Raw genomic sequence first — 23,412 nt, forward strand, 5'->3', positions numbered from 1 at the left:
TAGTACAGCTGCAGCAAAATTGTAAATAAAAGACTAATATTTGTTAATCGCTTATGAATGTCAATCATTGTCAAATATTTTATAATAGTTCAACCATCACAACTGCCATTTGATGTTGATACTATCATTATCTCCATTTTACAAATGAGGAAATTAAGATTTAGGACAATTAAATAACTTGCTTGGGATCACAGTGAGATACAGGGGGAAATGAAAGAATTCAAACCCAGGCAGTCTAGCCCAGAGTCTACACACTTAACTGTCTACAAGGTCCCTTGGAGAACTTTGACTAAAGCGTCAAAAATTTCTGATATTCAAACTAAGTCTAACTCATCAACTCCCATGAAGAGTCCATAAATCTGTCTCAGTCCATGATGGTTTGACAAATTCAGAAACATAAATGAAGAACATTATTGGACCCTATAAACCAGAGTCAGGGACTAGATTTTACATATTCTCCTCTGTGTGAACACAAGAGGAACAAATGTGTGTTTAAATGTTTAAGGATGGGGCAAACACCAGGAAAAACAGTGTTAGTATCATTCTGCCACACTACAGCTAGCTACATTAAGTGCTTTGACTTCATAATGGTAATGGTTTTGCCATCGTGAAAGAAACACCAAACGCTAAAGCTAAACTCAAGTCTAAATTCTGTGCTAGAACAAGATATCAGCTGTCAAAAATAGTCTCCATATTTTCAGAAAGTTCTCCAAAATCTGTCAGGAAGAACAATAATAAATGATCAGGTCCACGAATAAGTTTGCCATTCATTTAGGCAGTACCAGAAAATGTACAGCCACAAATGGGACTGATATGATGAGTCACATAACAATGTTAAAGAGATTTAAAAAGAAGGAAGCAGTAATACTGGGATTGCTACATATCAAAAATTTGAGCAAACATTTAGACATTGATTCCTAAAACCCTGACAATGGTTATGAGTGGATATATTCAAATAAGAAATATTATTTCTTATTTTTACTGTCACATATTCACAGAGTCAGTTAGTTACTATGGAATCACATGTGATGTCATAAATTTGACATTCTAAATGCAAACCTAGCCTAGATTGAGCAACAGAAGCAAGAGGAAATGGAGCTGGGGAGAGGAAAACCTGCATAACAACACAAAGTTTCAGTACTTAAAGAAATGAGTCAAACATCTCTGAAACAGAAAAAGAAGGTCAGTGAATTGAATGTCCTAGAATCTTTCCAAAGAGCTGAGGATATGTAGCTATCTATCCATCGTTTGCCTCTGGGAAAGCTCTGCAGCAATCAAATAGCTTCAGATGATGAGCACATACAGAGAAAAAACAAGTAAAGGACATGAAGAGTGGAGAAAGGAGATTAAAGCATGTGGTCTAAGTCTCTCCAATAAGTCAGCACTTACTGAGCAAATGCTCACATGTTAGCAGTAAGAGGTGAAAACACAGTTGCTATCTTTGAAGAATGCACAGCCTAGTAGGAAAGAGAATACATAAACAAAGTATAATTTGGTGCTCAGTAGAAGTATGTACAAAAGACACAGGCAACGCACAGGAATGTTTAACACTGGGAACTTTTCCCAGGTCATGCTGAGCTTGGTTTTAAAGAACACTGAAGTGAAATGGAGGTTATAAGGAAACAAGGGTGATACACAGGCAAATACAAATCAATTGGCATAGACAGAACATAAGGATAAAGAGTAGAGTGGAGAGCTTGCAAGTTGGAGGTAGACAGGATGTATCATGAAATTTCTTGTCTCTATTGCGAATGAAGAGTTACATGGAAGTGAAGCATTAGGAGATTTATGGTTTATAAATATCAATCTAAATAAATGAGGTGGATGGATCTGGAAGTCTAAAGAATTTGAGGCCATGAAATCTGATCAAAAGTCTATATTCTAAGAATGTAGGCCCATAATAATCTGAGGCCCAAAACAAAGCAATAGCAATAGGAATAAAGAGGAACTAGATATAAAATATCTTTGGAGTTAAAACTGACAGGATTTTATGGTGATGGTATGTGGGGGGGGGGTGGTTGATGGAAATATTTTAGGATTAGTTCTAGAACCCTACAGCTATGCCATTCTCTCCAGACAGGGACGGAATCATTCAACTAAAATAGATGAGATCATTCCTGGGTGCAAAGGGCACAGAGCATAAAGGGATTAACAGGCTTTCCCTGAACACCTTGGTCTATGCTAGAAGTTGAGCTGCTTAAACAGATAAATAACACTAATCCTGATTGCATTATAGCTACTGAATTGGCAGGAAACAAAAGAACTACTGCCCCACTAAAATAGTATTCCCAGGAGTTCTGGCAGCTACAGCTCCAAATTTGACCCCTAGCCTGGGAAATTCCATATGCCGCAAGTGCAGCCCTAAAAAGCAAAATTAATTAATTAATTAATTAATTAGTATTCCCTGCAATTAAAAATGAAAATATTTGAATAGATGTCCATGAAATAAATTATCTTCTTGTACTTCCCTACATGGTCTTCCCTAATATTTTGTTAAAAAGAAACCTCTTTTCACTCTTGACACTATGAATAGTTAGATAACATAAACAGAAGGCATGCCTATTGACTGACCTGTATAGGATTAAAGTCCTTGATTTTAAAAATTAAATTCTTATTGATGAGATTCAGATTCACCGGGGGCTGGGGGGGGGGGGGGGGTATGACACCGGTTTATCTTAAGAAAACAAACAAGAGAAGTATCAATTCTACAAATGAAAAAGCTCCATAAGTAGCAGTCCGCAGAAAAATGAAAAAATAATTGTTCTGTCTGAGCAATATCACACTTAAATCTAAGTCCTGCTGATCCCTGGGAAATTCTCCCATAGCATTTTCCATGTTACCATTGTTTAAATGATAAACACCTCAAATCTATACACCAACAAATTTCTATATTAAAATGCTGCCTATCTAGTTCTCTGATAACATGTTCTTTTTACCTGTGCTTCTCAGAACAAGGGGGGAAACAACGTCTAAAATTAATATTTTTTTACGTCAGCAAAGATACAGATTCTAGTTTTTATTTATCATTTTATTCCCCAAACACAAAGTTTCTAATACCCCTGAGATGAAAAGTTACTAAATGTTCTTTGTTTCCCCATCAAGAATGAGACTGGATCGAGGTACTCCAAAGACAGCTTAGAAGCAGACAAATCTAGAAAGGATTCTGAGAAATCAGGAGCTCGTCTAAGCACTCAGGTGAGCTGATCTGGTTATAGAGCTGGTGAGAGAATTAAAGAGTGTAAAATATAATTTAAAAAATATTGGGGAACAGGGGGATTTGAGGAGAAAAGACTGAGCTACTGAGATTTGTATTAAGGGGTACCTAACATTCTCGGAGAGGTTAAGGAACAGTGAGGAGAAGCTGGTCCCTGCCTTCCTACTCAGCACACAGCCCAAAATTCATGTAGAGTAGGCGGTATAGAACCTCTGCTCAGCCTATGGGAGGAGACCGGTCTTTGTTCAAATCAGGGAGGGAAGGGGAGTCTGGCCATCACATTGACCATTTTCTGCACAATCTTTCAGATGAGGCGTGCAGTCATTCCGAATCACTCGCTGAGATGTTGCCCCATGCGGGGTCACTCGTCGTGTAGACGCTGCCTCTGTGCAGATGAGGGAAAAGTACTTCTTGGCCCCTGCCGCACAATACGTATTTATATTCACATGTGCCTGTTGTGGGAGCAGGGCCAGCAGATCACCATGATCAGGGTGAGCAGAGATCCAACTATTGATTTTGGAGGGGAGTCTCAGGCCGTCTGGGTGAGGGGAAGGATGTGGGGAATAGCGACTCTTGCACTTGCCTCTCCATGGTCTCCCCCATCCTCTTCCTCCAGAAGGGAGTGCCAGGGGGCACTACTCCCTCTTCTGCAGCTGCCTGGGAGCCTGCTACAGCCTTGTTTAGGTGCCAGCTGTCTTCACCTTTGTAGTCTGGTCAAAATATGTCTTTTCAGCATCTGCTAATAGGCTTATACTTAAGGGAAGAAGTGATGGAAGGGAGGGAAAATGCTCAACTCTACTAAGTTCTGCATTAAAAAAAGGAGTCACAGGTAGGAAATTATGAGATACCAGACTTGTTCTTGGTTTTGGATGCTCTTCCGGGTGGATTCCCACTTTAATGCTTCTCATAGAAGTTGGGATTGTGCCAGAGCCAGAATGCTACACAAAGGCCAGGGTTGAAGGGCAGGGACCTTCTCATTTATCACTGCTGTATTTAGCTTCGACATAGCTACTTTGTAAAAGTATGAGCAGAAGAAGTGTGTGGTGGGTGTCACACCCCTGGGTCTCTTCTCTCCTTAAAAGGGATCACAAGAATTAACGCTGCCGAAGACAGACTCTCGAGGTTACCTAGTGCGAAATCAGTGGTCTCGAACCTCACAGAGCCCATCCACCAGAGCTCCATCAGCAGATGAACCCAGAAGCAAGAACAACAGTCTTAAGGTAGAGATGGGGATGAAAGGGAGGAGTTTATTACATAATAATAATAATAATAATAACATTTATTGATGCTTTCTATGTGCCAGGCCCTGTTCTATGTACTTTCATATGTTTCAGCTAACTTAGCCCTTGCAACCACTCCCTCATTAATCCCCAGAGTAAGAAAACTGAAACTGTAACTTGCCTAAAATTTCACATTAGTAATGCTCCTAGAGCTAGATTAAAACAATGGGTCTCTAGGTCTATAAACTGCACAGTGAATTATTAAACTCTCTGGTTTCTCCTTCCCTCCTTGACACATTCAAAAACTATTCATTAAGTACCCAAGACTCAGAAGAGGGTGTGGAAAGGTCAACAAAGGAGATACACTGTCCAAGAGTGTTAGGTTGTACCACACTTTGAGCTCTTAACTAGGCCTAGCCACATAAGAAAATATTTATTGTGAGAATAAGTTTGTGGATGCAGAGAGTGTGACACAGGCTCAGGCGCTGGGAGAACATGTATTCCTACCAATCCACCTGTCTCTGGAAGGATTGACTCAATAATCTAACCAAGAACATTTGAAACAATCATAAAAACTGAACTGATACATAGATGCTTAATAATCTGCCATACACCTTAGCGAAGGAGTCTTTCTTTAGAAAGGATTCCTTCCTATTTGGGAAGATGATTTTCTCCAGCTGAGCTCCGCTGGCACAGGAAGCTCTGAAGGCAATGGGGAGACACTTGATTTTCCAGCCTACCCACATTCCCAGAACTCACTGCATTAATCACAGGGAAAATGTGGAGACAGATACCCTAGAGGTCTTTGTAGAGCCTTCTGGGGGGAACTTGTAGTCTAGTCTAGCTCATTGACTTAACTGGAGGTCGCAGATGGAAGCAGGGGCAAGCAATGCCCCTAAGTCAAGCCCTCTGTCCTACCTGGAGGTCTCTTAACTGTGCAGGTATATGGGAAGAAAGTGACAAAACTTTGCAAACTATATGCTAGCTACCTAAGGACTAGGACTAAGAAAAGGACCTCTACCCTATCTACTCCAAAAGAAAATAAACACCTGAGGGCAGCTGGGGGAAGATGAAAGCAGTCTGTCTCTGTGTCCATGTGAGGGAAATATCTATTATTTGGAGCCCTCCTAAAAGGAGCTGAGATGAACCAGGCTCCATCCAAGGGCTAGGAAACAAACACAAAGGGATCGGCTCCTTGACTCCAGCTGGGCAGAGACGAGGACAGGGACCTTGGGCGAGCATCGAACTCAGAAGTTCATTTCTTGCTCCAGCCTCCCAATAGCTCCACGACCTCCCGGACTTCATCCACCTCCCCTAGCCATCAAGAGTCACCGAAGCGGCTGTCAGCGCAGCCCTCGCCACCAACCATGCCGCTGGACTCACGTCCTTCCACGCCCCCAGAGGTCCAGCTCCCGGCTGCGTCCAGGCACAACACCAAGATATATGAGCATGCAGACGCCTGGTCTCTCGGCATCGGGCGGGAAACCCGAGAGTCTCGGGACACGCGTCGGGACACGCGAGAGTCTCGGGACACGCGTCGGGACACGCGTCGGGACACGCGGGAGTCTCGGGACTCCCGAGATTCCAGAGATACACACCAACGGGAATATCCGCGCACGCCCCCGACGGAATGGAAGTCCCATACCCAGCGCAAGATGCTCTACCCCTCTCACCTAGACCAGGACTGTTCGTCCAACATAGCCAGGAAGCGAGAGGAAGAGGAGGACGAGGAAGAGGCCTACTGGGCGTCCATGAGAACGCTGTATGAGAAGACACCAGGCTGCTCGCGCCCCCGACCGGTGAGCAAGGCCAGCCTCCCCTGGTACCCAGGTTGCTTCTCCGTGTAACCCTGAGGCCAAGCCTCTATCAGCTTCCCGCCTCCCTATGGTATGGATGCAGCCCTCTCTGCTTCTGCCCCCTAAACTTACCCCTCTACATGGCAGCCTCCAGGTCCCAGCCCTTGGCTGTCTCCATTATCCCAGTCTTCCAGGCAGAGATCCAGCCGGTCTCTTCCCACCTTGTCCTGGGAGGAGCCCCATTCCTGATCCCTGTGGGTGTGTGTGTGACTGTCCTTCTGTTGGTGTCCCTCTCTGCAGCCCAAACCCAAGCATGCCATCACTATCGCTGTGTCGTCCCAGGCGCTCTTCAACATGGTGGATGGCAGGAAAATCTATGAGGAAGAGGGTCTGGAAAAGTACATGGAATATCAGCTTTGCAACGAGAATGTCGTCCTGACCCCAGGGCCTGCATTCCGCTTTGTCAAGGTACTCTGCGAGGCTGTCTTTTGCTCTCTAGGCCTCTGAATGGCGGGGAAGGACCCATGCCAACCCCTGGGATCTCATCCGGCTTTCCTTCTAAATACTAGTGAACCCTTGTCATTCTTGCCCTTTTCAAGTTGACCCCGGGTCAACTTATACTTTCCCAGAGGCTTCCACATTGTTGAGGAAGGGACTGCAGCCCTAGATTTGGAATGCTGAGCTTTCCAATCCTGAGTCCTAATCCTCAGGAGTCCTAATCCTGAGTCCTGCAACAGAAACTTTCGTTTGCTCCAAAGGAGCAGTAACCAGAAGCAATAATGAATTTACTATTCCAAGTAGAAGAAATAGAACACTCCATTGAAATGAGATGAAATTTGCCTTAGCTGCTCTTGCCCCAAACACAGCATATTAAGAAAGTTAGGATGTCCTTGGCACTTAGGAGCATGATTTCAATAGAGAATGTAAGGCTCTTGGAATTTACACTACAATGTGTAGGAGTTATAGCTCTGATCCCCCATATAACATACAAATACTACACAATAACATCATGACTAGGCAGAAAAAAATGATACCTCTACTAGTCGCGACTGGGAAGTAGTTAGGGAACATAGGGGAAGTATGGGAAGAAACTGCAAACCTAATCTAAAGGCTCATGTTTAAAAAATATACAAATCCTCCCTTTGGCAGCACATCTACTCAAACTGGAGTAGTACAGAGACTATTAGCATGACTTCCGTGCAAGGATAACATGCAAATTCATGAAGCAGCTTTTCCTGCTTTTACTTCTCACAATAAAAAATAATCATCAGATGATCAAGAAAGGTAGATTTTATTAATTAAAAACAAAAGTAGACAAAGCATCAAAGGGTTAGCTGAATCCTTTCCATCTACCCTACAGAAATAATTCTAGTAAATCAAATATTGTAACAATGTTCAACAAGCACTACCTCTCGGTAAATATGAACTGAGGTACTATGTATGAGAGGCTGAAAATACAGAAATGAATGGCATAAGCCTGCCTTAAAGGAGCCGCAATCTCTCAGTGAAGTCTTCAGAGCTTAAACTAGACTCCTACGAGATCCCTTCTCTCCAGACTTCCCAACGCCAACCCTGCCTGGCCCTCTTTACACACACTTGTGTTTGTAACCTTCAGGCGCTGCAGCATGTCAATGCTAGACTCCGTGAGCTGTATCCTGACGAACAGGACTTATTTGATATTGTACTGATGACTAATAACCATGCCCAAGTGGGAGTGCGGCTTATAAACAGCGTCAATCACTATGGTAAGTAAAATAAATACCATGTGGAAGAACAGCTCGCTGCTCTGGAAGAGAGTAGCCATGTTATTTTGCTAACTGTGGCCTAACTAATGCAGTGTCTTTGATACTGACACCCCCTTCTGCGTGAGGAATGTTTATTTGCCTATGTCAGAACAAGAGAGGCCATGTTCATTTTTAACTTCAGCACAGAGTTGGGCCCAAAGCTCTGGACTTAACTTGTCAAGTGTGAATTTCAAAGTCTTAATCCCAGGTCCTGCAATGTATTTCTCTGTTTTATGTTTTTCACTTCTGAACTTGACTTTAAGGAGCCGTCAACCCAGAAGCTTTCCCTGTACGATCAAACTTCGTGCTCACTGCAGACGCATGCTAAAGGTTTAAAGGTTTTTACCTTTCCTTTCCACTCTTTAACATCTGACTCTCCCCACATATAGAATTCACACTCACAGCAGCAAAACCATCTTTATTTCTTTATAGGAAAAAACTGATCGACTCTAGGCTCTTCATAGCATTTCCACCAGTGTGCTATAGACTTTAAGGGGAGGCCCCCATTTTTCTTGGATGAAATTACCTGACTTCTTATGTGGGGAACTTTAGCTTTTTTTCTAAGTGACATATTCAGTTTTATGGCTATGTCATGTCAAAATAAGATTTAAATTGAGCATATGTAACTTCACGACTTAAATTAGGCATATTTATCAATAACACATATTAAAAGTTATGAGTTTTACATTATCTTAATGACAAGGCTGATGTCTTACTGACATGTAGTTGAAAATATGTTTGCTTTTCAAAAATGCAGTCTTCATAGTATTATGCTATGAAAAGAGAGAAAGTATATCAAATGTTTAGCACAGATGAATGGCACAGCCACTCAATAAAGGACAACTACTATTTTTTAAAAAAACAGCCTTATTTGATTTAGTAGGTGATTTGGGTCTATCTAGCCACACTGGGCCCATTGAGGGTAGTAGCATAAAGAATTACAGTTATTTACCTATTAAGTCTGTTAATGAACAGATTAAGGCCAATCTTATACAGCCCTGCTCATGGAATAGCAACTTTTTACCTGGAAGAGTTAGTTACTTCCCTTGTCTAGGTGCTAAAGGCAATTTGTATCTCTCTTTGCTATGGTCTTTGTCATATCATAATTATCAGTTTACATGCCAGGCTCCTCAGTGAACTGTGATCTCCTTGAGAAGAGGGACGATGTTTTAATCATTTCTGAAGTTCGCAGTACCCACCAAATAATTTCTGATTCTTAAATTAATATTATTTAAGGATTTGTGCCACTTATGCCCCATGCTGCTTTATGTGAAAAAAGCAAGAGTATTTTGTCCATACCACAGCAAACACTTCCACTTCAACTGTTGATAGATCCTATCCACTCTCTTGGTCCACGCAGATGATAAATAACTGACTAGACTCAAAATTCTGCTTTACATCATCTGCAGCTGCCCAGTTTATCACTTTATCCAAAACTACTTTGAATGGGTACATGATATCTCATATGCATAATGTTATACGTTAGCTATTCTCACATCACTGAACCATGTTCTGCTCTTATAAATAATCCTGTACTGAGACCTTTCTACATAAATCTTTATCAGAGTTTCAGATTATTCCCTTAAGATAAATTCCTTAAAAAAGGAATCCTGGAGTTCCCGTTGTGGCTCAGCAGTAACAAACCCAACTAGTATCCATGAGGACTTGGGTTTAATCCCTGGCCCCCCTCAGTGGGTTAAGGATCTGGCATTGCCATGAGCTGCAGTGTAGGTCGCAGACACGGCTTGGATCTGGCAGCTGTGGCTGTGGTATAGGTCAGCAGCAGCAGCTCCAATTCGACCCCTACCCTAGCAACTTCCAAATGCCATAGGTGCAGCTCCAAACAGACAAAAAAAAAAAAAAAAAAAAAAAAGAATCCTAGGTCAAAAGGTATAAATAGGCCTCTTAAAAGCTATTGATACATTTATCAGTAAATATAAAATCACTCTGTAGATGGCTTATACCAATTTATACTTTCATCCATGATGTATGTGAGTGCCTATTTTACAAACCTCTTACCAATATCAAGGTTTTTTAAATTGTTATTGCTATGAAAGTCATTTAATGGAATATTGATGTTCAGCCTGCTAATTACATTGAAAATTTCAAGTCAAGAGAGACAATTTCAAACCTATTGTTGTTGTTTTTGGGAAATAGTTTAAGTCCTATCACTACTTGCTATTAGTAGTGTATTGTTACTAAAGATACTAAAGAAATATAGAAATGACACTTAAAAATAGAGCCACACCTTAAATGTCCCTATCAACAAGTCACGACTATAGATAAAGGAAAAGTACTCTGCTCTCGTCTAGACAAGACTCAGTATGAACCAGTGGGCTAGACAAGTCTTTATGTCTCAATTTCCTCTTCTGAAATGAAGCTAATAATACCTGACATAACTGTTTTGAGAGTAAACTGACATAGCTTATCTGGATATACTTTATAAACTATCATGCACCAAACCCACTACTATACAAAAGAGCTCAGACATTTCAATGTTGATGCCACAAAGGTAATTCTAAAACCTCAACATGCACTCGGTTATTCCTTAGGTAATTTTCTTTTGCATTTCCAGTAAGTATATTGTCTTTGGTCTCTGACATAAACAAGTCTTTCTTGCCCCATAATAGGCTTACTAATTGACCGCTTCTGTCTCACTGGTGGAAAAAGCCCCGTTGGCTACTTGAAGGCATATCTTACCAACTTGTATATTTCTGCGGATTGTGACAAAGTACAAGAAGCAATACAAGAAGGTATTAGTTTGGTTTCCTCTCTTCAATTAATAAAGAGGTCTTCTCTAGCTTTTCCTTCCATTTGACCTCACGTATGATTATGTGGCTTATGTTCTTGCTGGATCTTCTGCTAAGGTGTTTCCACAAGTGGCAGCCCCTGAGTTTGTTTTTTAGAGCTTTGACCTTCCTGGAGATGGACGTCTTCAGTTGCTGTCCTACAACTCATTTTATACTTTCACCCCTTACAGAAAGTACAGAAATTATAGAAAGGCAATACAGAGTCAATTGTTTTGAGATAGGTGGTTGTAAAGAGGAGTCATCAAATAATAGCTCGAGAAGGAAATCCAAGTCTGGGAGGACTTTCATTTGTTCATACACACTAAAACTGAGAAAAGTATTAATTAATCCCAATTGTCTGCCAGGGATCGCCTCTGCAACAATGTTTGATGGAGCCAAAGATATGGCTTACTGTGACACACAGCTCCGTGTGGCCTTTGATGGGGATGCTTGCCTCTTCTCGGACGAGACTGACCATGTTACCAAGGAGCATGTGTTTCAACATGAAACACTATTCGAGAATAAGCCTCTTGCTCAGGTGGGTTCATTGAGCTCTAGATAATTTTGATCTACTTATTTTCCAACATATAGATATAAATATTTCCTCACTGTGATGATTTTAAAAAATTTTAGGCAGACCATGCCTCAGTTCTTATGCTTTGTAGCTTCCTCCCTGTCTTTTGCGAACTCATTTTAAAACATCTGCTGCCAACTTTATTTTTAAATTTTAGCATTCTTTTATCTATCCTTTTGGGAATGTCTCTATGATCTTCTCACGATAATGAATTCACTTCCTCCAAATTATGAGTAATAGAAGTTAAAGGGCTTATCATTTCTACATAATAGTTCTCAAAATAGGAAGGCCATTTCCAATAGGTTAGTAAACATTTTTTTGAGCCTCTCTGTTTATAACCTCGAACTCAATAAAAGCATTACTTAATTGTTAAAATCTGAAAAACTCAGCTCAAGCTCAAATAATAAACCTCAAAAAGTGCAAACAATGAACTAATCAAACTGAAACTGAAAATGTAGGTTTTTGGGAATCAATCCATGAACCAAAGTGTTAAAGTCATGATTTTAAATGAACAAAACCTACAACTTCTAGACCAAAGGAGATTTGAAACATCAAAATATTCTCCAAAATGAATTTGAAATAATGAAACACTGAGTTTTAATCTATGAATTTTAACAAAGCCTTTTTAAAATTAGCCTTTTTTTGCTCAGCTCTTCTTGAACTTAAGGTAAACTTAAACATTAGTAGTTTTATTATATTTATAAAAGTATGAAGAGACTAATTGAAAGCTGAAAGTTTTACTAACTCACTTCACATTACAGCAAGTTATATTTAAATTCTGTATGTGTGTTTGTGTGTATGTATGTGTGTGTAACTTCATAGTCCCTTCCTAAATACCTTCTTTAGAAGTCTTGAGCTCAGGTCAAGAAATTGTTCAGGGAGTTCCCGTCGTGGCTCAGTGGAAATAAATCTGACCAGTACCCATGATGACTCAGGTTTGATCCCTGGCCTCGCTCAAGTTATGTTAAGGATCTGGCATTGCCGTGAGCTGTGGTGTAGGTCGCAGACGTGGCTCGGATCTGGCATTGCTGTGACTGTGGTGTAGGACAGCAGCTACAGTTCCAATTCGACCCCTAGCCTGGACGCCTCTGTATGCTACCAGTGCAGCCCTAAAAAGACAAAAAAAAAAGTTGTTCAGGGCTAACAAGGTTTGCTGTTGAGAAGAAAACTCTTTGCTATAGTTTATATAAGTCTACTTTGCTGAAACTCAGAGCCCATTGTGTATTAGCATTTAAGTATTATTAACATAAACATATATAAGATTTCTATTAAAAAAACTCGAAAAGACTTCAAAAAGAGAATTATTTCAAGATAATTTTAAAATACCATTTTTTTAATCTCAAGGAAATGACCACATTTCTTTTGGATTTTGCACTTACAGTTTTTTTTGCCATATTTTCAATCATTTTTCTCATTAAACAGTTGAAATTTTGAAACTCCACCCTCGTTAACAGCAGGGAATACCCAATGCATTTTTATTAAGCATACTTCTTTTCAGTATGTGGTGCTTCTGGCAGTGGATAAATATGCTATTTTTCACGAAGAAAGGGTAGCTCTTCTATTAAGACCAGATTTTGCCCAATGCACTCAAATGATGAGAAGGAAGTTATGAGGTATGATTCCTACCCAAAGCTTTCAACTATGTTGGTTATGGAGCTTGTGTTTGGTCTTGACAATGTCCCAGGGTCTCGAATGGAGGATATCTGATAGTCACCAACAAATGGGACAGCTGGGGAAGATTAATTTAGCCACTCTCATTGTAGCTTATAAGTCTCCAATGTGGTATCATGACTAGCAGTGGATGTCGCCTGATTTTCTCAATCTCATCTCACCATGCTGTAATAGTAATCTCCGTGTGTGTGTGTGTTAATCAGAACTGTTGAGGTGTGTTCTACATATAGTATAATTCATCATTTTTAGTGCGTGGTTCTAAGAGTTTTGACAAACACATATGCACAGTCTTAAAACCATATCAAACTCATAACACTCAACATTCTCACAAAATCCCCTTGTGCCTCTTTGCATTTATCCTAGGCCTCTATCTCTAGGATCTCTCAACCACTGATCTGATTTCTGTCCCTATAGTCTGCCTTTTCCAGATGTCATATAAAGGGACCCCCACAGGATGCACTGCTTTGAATTAGACTTCTTTTCCTTAGAGTGATGCATTTGAGATTCATCCATGTCAGTCCATGCATCAGTAGTGCATTCCTTTTCACTGCTGAGTAGTAGTCTGTGGATGGACCACAGTTTTTTTATAATCCATTTACCTACTGGAGGATATTTAGGTCATTTCTACTTCGGGGCATTTATAAATAAAGCTACTTTAAACATTTGCATACAGGGTTCTGTGTAAACATAAAATCTTATTTCTCATGTATAAATACATAGGAGTAGGATTTCTAGGTCACAGGTGGAATATATGGCTTAACTTTATTAAGATACTACCAATCTGTTTCCCAGACTGACTGAACCACTTTGCACTTCCAACAGCACTGTATAAGTTTTTTTGTTTTTGTTTTTGTTTTTTGTGTTTTTTTTTGTTTTTTTTTCTCTGCATCCTTACCAGGATATGGTAATCTCAGCTGATTTTCATTTTTTTTTTTTCCAAATGTTCTGGTGGTTACATAATAGACTCTTACTGTTGTTTTAACTTGTATTACCCTAATGACAAAAGATATTGAGCATTTTATCAAGTGCTTATTTTCCATCATATGTATTATTTGGCAGAAATATATGTTCAAATTTCTTGCTCATTTGAATTGAATTTTTTAATTTTATCTTGATATTTGAGAATTCTTTATATATATTCTGGATATGTCCTTTATCATATACGTGTTTTGCAAATATTTTCTCTCAGTCTGTGATTGTATTTTCATTCTATTAATATCTTTCAGTGTCCTTAAATGAGCAGAAACTTATAGTTTTAAAGAAATTCAATTTATCTATTTGTCCTTTCATCAACTGTGCTTTATATTTATACGTCGTATCTAGGAAATCTTTGCCTAACCCAAGGTCACAAAAATTTCCTCCTCTGTTTCTGTACAGAGGTTTTTTTTTTTAACAATTTTATGGGATTTTTTTAGAATTATTACTTATTTGATTCTTGTATTTTTACAAAATATTGAGTAAGGTTAATTTTTATTTACTTATGGATATATATTAATTGTTCCAGCACTATTTATGGAAGAGACTGGCTTTCTGTTCCTTTAAAATAGGTATCTATCTTTTACCAATATCACACTGTCTTGATTATCATAGTTTTATAGTAAGTCTTGAAATCTGGTGGCAGGAGTCTTCCAAATTTCTTATCATTCAAAATTCTTTTGATATTTTGATTCCTTTGCATGTGCATATAAATTTAAGAAATAGTTTGTCTATTTCTGGAAAAAAAATCCTGCTGGAATTTCTATGCTGATTATGTTGAATTTAATAGTTTAATCTTGGGAGAATATCTTTTTTTTTTTTACTTTTAGGGCCGCACTGGCGTCACACGGAAGTTCCCAGGCTAGGAGTCGAATCGGAGCTGCAGCTGCCAGCCCACGCCACAGTCACAGCAATGTGGGACTGGAGCTGCATGTGCAGCCTACACCACAGCCTACTGCAATGCCAGATCCCCAACCCACTTAGAGAGGCCAGGGATCAAACCCGTGCCCTCATGGATGCCAGTTGGGTTCGTCAACTACTGAGCCACGACAGGAACTCCAAAATAGATATCTTAACAATATCAAGCGTCTCATAAATGGATAGTATGTATCCATTTACTTAGGTCATATCTGATTGTTTTCATCAGTGTTTTGTATACATACATTCAGCATACAGATATTAAACATATTTTGTTAGATTTATATCTAGGTATTTAATGTTTTTTTATGCTGTGGTAAATGATACTTTAAAATTTTTTGATTTCCAGTTTGTTTATTGCAAATATAAAGAACCACACTTTATTTTTTTATATTGACTTTGTATCCTTCGACTCTGTTAAAATCACTTGATAGAGTAAAATTTTTTTAGATTATTTGAGATTATCTACATAGATAATGTGGACTGTGAATAAAAACATTTTCTTTCCATTCTGTATGTCCTTTATCTTTCTTGCTTTATTACCCTTGCTAGTACACTCATTACAATGCTCAACAGCATTATGAAAGCAGACATCTTTGCCTCATTCGCTGATCTTAGAGGGGAGATCATTCAATATTTCACTCTTAAGTATATTATCGTCAGGTTTTATTTTCAAGATGCCCTTTGTCAGGTTAAGGAAGTTGTCTTCTATTCCGACATTGTTTTAGTTTTACAATAAATCCATTGTGTCATGTGTCTTTTCTGCATCTATTGAGGAAATCAAGGGGCTTATCTAATCTGTTGATATGTCAATTATGATGATGAATTGTATTGCTGATATAAATTTAACTTGGTGATATTATATTATCCTTTTATACATTACTGGATCCAATTAGTTAAAATTTACCTTGGAAAAATTTTGTTTTGCCTTTATGTTCTTGAGTGTTCTTTTCTTAAAATATCTTATAGAGTGATGCTGACCTCATAAAAGGAGGTGGGAAGTGCTTTCTCCCTTTTTTTTCTGGAAGACTTTGTGTAGAACTGGTATTATTTCTTTTTTAAATACATGGTAGACTTCTCCAGGGAAGCCATCTGGGCTTGGACTTTTCTACATAGGAATGAACTAAGAATTCTTTTTTTTTTTTTTTTGTCTTTTTGCCTTTTCTAGGGCCGCTTCCGCAGCATATGGAGGTTCCCAGGCTAGGGGTCCAATCAGAGCTGTAGCCACAGGCCTACACCAGAGCCACAGCAACCCGGGGATCCGAGCCGCGTCTGCAACCTGCACCACAGCTCACGGCAACTGGGTCCTTAACCCACTGAGCAAGGCCAGGGTTCGAACCTGCAACCTCATGGTTCCTACTCAGATTCGTTAACCACTGAGCCACAACAGGAACTCCCACTTATCTTTTTAATAACTAGTTCTTGAGTTTCTAAAGGTGGAAGTAAAGACCAGTGACTTGAGACATATTTTCTATAATGATCATTAATACCTATAGAATTTCCTCTTAATGCTACTGTAATTGCATTCCACAAATTTTGATAGGTAGTTTCTAATGTTTATTCAGTTCAAAGTATTTCTTAATTTCCCATGAATTTATCTTTTAATTATGGGTTGATTATTAAGTGGATTACTTAATTGTCAGATATTTGGAATTTTTCCAGATATTTTTCTGTTGTTAATTCTTTTTTTTTTTTTTTGTCTTTTTGCTATTTCTTGGGCCGCTCCCGCGGCAAATGGAGATTCCTAGGCTAGGGGTCCAATCGGAGCTGTAGCCACCGGCCTACACCAGAACCACAGCAATGCGGGATCCAAGCCGCGTCTGCAACCTACACCACAGCTCACAGCAACGCTGGATTGTTAACCCATTGAGCAAGGGCAGGGACCGAACCCACAACCTCATGGTTCCTAGTCAGATTCGTTAACCACTGCGCCACGACGGGAACTCCCCTGTTGTTAATTCTAAGTAGAATTCTGTACGAGTCAGATAATATATTTTCTATGATTTCAACTATTTAAATTTGTTAAGGAGTGTTTTGTGCCCAGAGTATGGTTATCTTGGTGAATATTTCATTCTGCTTGAAAATAATATCTATTCTGCTGTTTGGGGGCTGAATTTTCAACAAGCGTCAGTTTGATTAAGATGATAGTATATTATTCAGGTCATATTGCTCAGCTGTTTAACATTGTCAGTGATTTTCTTTCTACTGCTATCCCACTATTGAGGAGGCAGCATTGAAGACTTCAAGTATAATTGAGGATTAATCTATTTCTCCATTTAATTATATAATTTCTGCTTCATGTATCTCTAATTTCTGTTGTTCAGAGCCCAAATGTTTAAGATTATTATGTCTTCTTAGCAAATTAATCCCTTTTTCCTATTTATGTACTTACATATAAATTGTCTCCATATTTAAATTGGTTTTCTTGTACATATTACACAATTTCTGTTGTTTTTTATATAATCTGACAACCCCTATGTTTTAGTTACTACTGTTTCAATCATTTATATTTATGTGATTATTACTTTGGTTGAATTAAAATCTACCATCTTCCTACCTTTTCTATTCCATCTTTAGTTATCTCTGGTTTCTTTTTCCATTTCTTTCGATTTGCTTTTGAATTTACTGTATATATTGCATTTTTTAGGATTCCATTTTATGTCCACTATTGATTTATAACTCATTTTATATTTTTCAGTGGTTACCCTAGGATTTATTTATTTATTTATTTATTTTTATTATTATTATTTTTTTTGTCTTTTTGTCTTTTTGCTATTTCTTTGGGCCGCTCCTGCGGCATATGGAGGTTCCCAGGCAAGGGGTCGAATCGGAGCTGCACCCACCGGCCTACGCCAGAGCCACAGCAACGCAGGATCCGAGCCTCGTCTGCAGCCTACACCACAGCTCACGGCAACGCCGGATCGTTAACCCACTGAGCAAGGGCAGGGACCGAACCCGCAACCTCATGGTTCCTAGTCGGATTCGTTAACCACTGCGCCACGACGGGAACTCCTACCCTAGGGTTTAAAATATATTATTTAAACAAAAAACAAAAAACTCACGATACCTTGCTACTGTGTTTTATTTGGGCAATCAGGTATCCTTTGACTAAGGTTAAGACAAAAACATCTTTCATATTGGTCTTCATTTTAACCAGCTCCAGGAATCTTCATTTCTTTTTATAGCTCCAGGTTTTCTCCCAGGTATCTTATTCCTTTTGCCAGAGGACTGATATGTTGTTACCAAAAGCTCTTGGTTTTTCTTTACCTGAACAACTCTTTACTCTCTTTCATTTTCAAAAAATATATATATTTTATTTTGATTGGCTATATCTTTCTGCATTTACCCTATTTTTCAGAACTTTAAAGATAGCCATCCATTGTCTTCTTACTTGATAAGTAATTGTTTGAGAATCTTAGCTTTGGTGCTCTATATGTCATCTGTCTATTTTTCTCTCTCTGCCTTCAAGGCTTTCTATATTTATTTGTGCTTCAACTGAAGTTCACTGATTCTTACTTCAGCTGTATTGACTCTATTAAGGAACGGACCAAAAGCATTCTTCACTTCTGAACCATCATTTTTATTTCTAACACTTCCATTCAGCTTTTATCTTTTCCATCTCTTTGTTCAAATTACTACTCTACCTGTGTATGCTATCCACCCCTTAATAAGTTGTTAAGATATTAATCATAGTTATTTTCAATTCCTTCTCTTATATTTATGACATCTAGGTCCTCACCAAGTTTTCTTCATTAATTACTTTCTCTTGAAAGCTGATTGCTCTTTTTTTATTATAGTCTCATAAATCTTTGATTAATTTCCCATCATAATATAGAAACTTATAGGTTTTAATAAAGAGTATTATTAATTTATTTATTTTGCTTTTTAAGGCTGCACCCATGGCATATGGAAGTTCAAAGGCTAGGGGTCAAAGTGGAGCTACAGCTGCCAGTCTACACCACAGCCACAGCAATGCCAGATCCAAGCTGCATCTGTGATCTATGCCATAGCTGATGGCAATGCTGGATCCTTAACTCACTGACTGGGATCAGGGATCAAACCCGCATCCTCCTGGATACAGTTGGGTTTTTTTCTGCTGAGCCACAACAGGAACTCCCAGTAAATAGTATTTTTTCTTTGTGATAGGCATGCCTTCTCTTCTGCTAGCACTTGGTATGTTTGACTGAATCAACCAAATTAGGAGTTTGACTGGATATTCATTTTTCTGCTACTACTGTTCCCTTCATTTCACCACAGGCTTCAAATTCCTCTGGTAGGGTGCTGGAGGGTTTTTCATTAATATTCCTCTTCTACTTTCAGTTATAGGCCTTCTCTTTTGTGTCCATGTCTCAGGGGTGGATGGTCTCCATGTTATTATCCTTCTCCCAACTGTTATTGTTTCTGCAAGCTAGGGTTGTGATGTGCCCTGGGAGTAAGAGTGTTTGAAGCCCTTGCACCAGTTTAATACTTTTGTATTTTAGGAAATACGGGACAAGGTAAAGCTTTAATCTTTTCTCACAGTGCCAGCTACTCCTCCCCTCCACACCTGCACCACCAAGGACTATATTCTTTCACCTTCCACCCTGTCTGCAGTCCTTCTCATAAAAAACTAGTGAAGTCTATATTTTTTAAACGTCTATAAAAAGAGCGTGCATTTCTTATGTCTGTGGTTTTCAGGGCTTCTCTGTTCTCTCATTAGACCATACTTAGCCTTAATTTGTTTTTAAAAATTACCTGAGCATTTCATGCCTGCTTCTATGAGGTCTGGTATGTCATATTTCAGTGCTCTGCCAAAGAGGTGCTGCTTCTTAAATTCCATCTGTCCTTGAAGATAGCTTAGATTTTTCCTTAGCTTTTTTCCCTTAGACTTCATGTTAGTCAGTTGCTCTGTTACCTCAGCTCTCTCATGGGCTCAGGAAAATTTATGATATTTTAGATTCTTTGGCTTTTTCTTGTTGTAACAATAGGAGTAACAGTCTTTGCAGCTTTCTGAATCCTAGGCAGATTCCAAATGTTGTAATCATATATTCCTCGAAAAGGTATTTTCAAGTAACTTTCCCTCATGTTTACATATTTTTACGGATAAATTACATACTTGTACAACTGTACAAATGTATAAATTATTAAACATACCCAAAAATAGAAGAATGAATGAATGATATGGGTACCTGGTTTGAATATGGTGACATAAACTGAGCTGACCCTATTTATTCTCTTCGGAAATTACTCAAAAGCATGAAGGAGAGCAGTGTTCCTTTGTGTTTCAGTACTACGCTGTGAGCAGGGCAGCTTCTGTCAACAGGCACTATGCCCCTTTGTAGCTGTTGCCAAAAAAAAAAAAAAAAAGTTATAGTTGTTGTCTGTTTGTTTGTTTGTTTGTTTTTACCTATATGTATGCCTCTCACCTCTAGGAAATGAATGTTTAATTTTTTTTTTTCTGATAATATGTAGCCTCAGAGAAAGCAACACTAAACAAATGATCACTTAGACAAGCTGCATTATCTATGTTTGTGGAAACATAACAGGCTGCATTATTCTATGTTTGTGGAAAAGAGTTGGTGTCTATGACAGCAGAGAAGAAGGAAGCTTTTGAATTGTGAAAACAAGTCTTGTTAAAATACTATCCTTGATCTTTTCCCAGAATCCCCCTGATTTGTCCAAGGAAAACCAATCTACTTCAATGATAAGCAATAAAAAGAGATCTAGACGGAACATACACAAAGATACTATGAGAAAAAGGCAGACACAGAAGAGCAAAATCCAATAACGGATGATGAACTCTCACTAGAATTAGTTGCCAAAGTATAGGTGAAAACTGTAACTAAAAATTTACCATAACTTAAAAAAACTTAATAAAAAGCAGGGTCATAAAGTAGCAATCCAAAAATCAGGGAAGAGATGATAAAATGTTAATGGTAGAACTCTGGAAATGAGCTGAATAGAAAAATAATATTTTAGAGAAAAAAATGACAAAAATAGATAACAGGTAAAGAAAATCCAGCATAGGCACAATTGGAAGAAAACACTGAAATTATGTTCCAGAGGGAAGAGGAGAGGGTTGTGTGTGGTAAATACAGAGATGCAAATTTATATCACAATATAAATCAAGAAAACATCCTGAATTATCAGAAGATTTTAGTATATATATTCAACTATTAAAGGTTAAAAATTAAAGGCTGCATTATTTGACTAATGAAAAATTATTTGAGTTCAAAAATAAAGAGGTAATTCTTTAGGCAGACAACACATGCAAGTGGGGAAAAGAAAAATCAAGCTGTGCTGAGTCTTCTCCGCAACAGCACTCAGTAGCAAAACACAGTGAGTGGAGCCCTACTTGTAAGATCATGTGGAGAAAAAATAGAAATTACAGATTCTGTATATCAAAAGTTCATTCAAGCAAAAAGGAAACAGATCAACAGTTAAGAACATAGTATATTACCAGAAGATTATTATTTCCATAAGATTTTCTGGAAAAACTAGTATAAGAAGACACATTTTGGCCAACATGCTCATGACTAGAAATACAAAGGCATAAATTGGCATAGAATACATTTAACCACAGAATTAAAACTAAAACAGTTGCAGTGATTAGGGTGACAGAAAAAAAAAAAAAAGCACATGTTATGTGCCCTAACAATTTGGAAATTATATAACTATTAAAAACTGGAAAATGTGGAGGAAAAAATTATAAGGAAGGATAGATGTGCTGATATCTTGGTTGTAATTATTGATCAAAGGATAAAATGTAAAGCTGAGAGACAAAAATATAAGAACCTTTAATAATGCAAATGCAAACATCCAGAAAGATGAAATAGTTAAAATTGAATGATTGAAGAAAAACAGAGGATAAGAAAGAGGTGAAGAAGTACTCTAATTCCACTATTTTTCATTGTAAAAATAATAGGTCCTGGATTTTAAAAAACAGAGGATTCAGGGAACTATAAAAAGTTACAAAGGTAACCAGTAGAAGGAAATAATACAAACTTCCCTAAATGTTAGAAGAAACACACATACACATATTTGCAAACAAACAAAAAAAAAAAAAAACGACACTCAGTGGACAATCTTCTAAAACCTTTAAACGTGAAAAATCAAATAAAAATTTTAGACCCATTATCACATATATTTGCAATACCAATAAATATAAATGGCCTAAAAGTCAACTTTTGTTTTAAAAACTAAGATGTCCAGATTGGATCACATAGCAAAATCCAATTCTATGTTTTATACTAGCAATACAGCTAAAATGAAGTGTTTAGAAAGGCTGAAGATAAAAGTTAAGTGTGAAAATAAACTAATTGTAAACACAAGCAAGGTTGGATTCAAGCTTTGAACAAGATTAAAAAGTATGCTTTATAACATTCAAATGTGCAATTCACAAAAAGTAAATTAAAAGAGCAGTGTTTCTGATGATGAACAGACCTTTAAAGTATCCCATCTTGCTATATGGATTTTTTGTTGCTCTGGTTCAACTTTTTACAGAAGCTTCTTTCACTCTTAAAATATCTGTGTTTAGATGATAAATTATATGGTTATACTATGCTCATTCTAGCAACACAAGGATGGTTCCATATAAGGAAATACGATACATAAATGCAGTAAGTTTCAGCATTTTATCACTGGCCTCTACTTCATGTTTCATGCAGTATTTTACACTTTCATTAAGTTCTTATAAACAGCTGCATTTTTAGTGTTCACTTCCTTTGGTTCACGGGATCACAGCTATGACATATGTTCCTTTTACAGGGTCCCTTGAAAGGCTTTCTGGAAGATTTAGGCAGACTGCAGAAGAAGTTTTATGCCAAAGACGAACGGTTGCGATGCCCAATCAGGACCTACCTGGTTACAGCCAGGAGTGCAGCCAGTTCAGGCGCCCGTGTGCTGAAAACCCTTCGTCGCTGGGGTCTAGAGATAGACGAAGCTCTTTTCCTTGCTGGAGCTGCCAAAGGTCCCATCTTGGTGAAGATAAGGCCCCACATCTTCTTTGATGACCACATGTTCCAAATTGAAGGGGCACAGAAAGTTGGCACCATCACATCTCATGTACCTTATGGAATTAATCAAAAAGTGAACAATTAGGGATGGGGAGGAAAAATAAAGCAGTGAGTCTGGTATTATGGAAGCCACTTCTTGTGGATCTCTAGGGTAATTAGGTATTTCAATAGATCAGACCTCAGAGTTTTGTTCATTTGGAAAGGTTTTCTCTTGAGTTTTTTAAAACATTTTGAACTCTCAAGTTACCCTCAAGCTACTTCCCTTGGAGTGTCAGTGCTGTTGACACGATTGCACCTACCTTTGTGTGTAAGTCATAATGATGATTCTTTAGGGTAAGTTTAGAATTTGAATGCTTGAAGGCTTAAAGGGCTGTGTCAGAAGCCTACTTAATTTTACAAATCATTGCTCATTTTGGATGTTGGTAGCTAGAACGAATCATTCACCTGTCATCATTACAGAATAGTGGGTCTTCATAG

The 23,412-nt window shown here is 38.3% G+C and overlaps 1 protein-coding gene, 1 long non-coding RNA gene and 1 other non-coding gene across 8 annotated transcripts in view; 2 read left to right on the plus strand and 1 right to left on the minus strand.

Annotated features, from left to right (window-relative positions):
• Window positions 1-23,412, minus strand: part of LOC125128323 (uncharacterized) — a 41,433-nt gene that overhangs the window by 15,447 nt on the left and 2,574 nt on the right. The window contains exon 2 of the long non-coding RNA XR_007135202.1: window positions 22,781-22,988. This is a non-coding gene — a long non-coding RNA (uncharacterized LOC125128323). The remainder of the gene's footprint in view (window positions 1-22,780; window positions 22,989-23,412) is intronic.
• On the plus strand, window positions 1,109-23,053 carry NT5C1B (5'-nucleotidase, cytosolic IB). Of its 6 annotated transcripts, none has more exons than XM_047782584.1 (11): window positions 1,150-1,182; window positions 3,103-3,195; window positions 3,523-3,756; window positions 4,297-4,434; window positions 5,706-5,940; window positions 6,025-6,233; window positions 6,531-6,698; window positions 7,846-7,975; window positions 10,645-10,767; window positions 11,169-11,341; window positions 22,688-23,053. In XM_047782584.1, the coding sequence occupies exons 1-11, from the start codon at window positions 1,150-1,152 to the stop codon at window positions 23,018-23,020; spliced, it is 1,869 nt and encodes a 622-aa protein (XP_047638540.1). In that variant the 3' UTR covers window positions 23,021-23,053. The 6 variants fall into 6 exon arrangements, with proteins under 6 accessions (XP_047638544.1, XP_047638546.1, XP_047638540.1 ...); XM_047782587.1 differs by having other exon boundaries at window positions 3,523-3,705; window positions 4,297-4,442; window positions 5,708-5,940; XM_047782585.1 differs by having other exon boundaries at window positions 3,523-3,705.
• LOC125128534 (U6 spliceosomal RNA) lies at window positions 7,364-7,473 on the plus strand. Its single transcript, XR_007135242.1, has one exon. It is a non-coding gene; the product is annotated as a U6 spliceosomal RNA (small nuclear RNA).

Source organism: Phacochoerus africanus, chromosome 5, assembly GCF_016906955.1.
Source record: "Phacochoerus africanus isolate WHEZ1 chromosome 5, ROS_Pafr_v1, whole genome shotgun sequence".
NCBI classification, from domain to species: domain Eukaryota; kingdom Metazoa; phylum Chordata; class Mammalia; order Artiodactyla; family Suidae; genus Phacochoerus; species Phacochoerus africanus.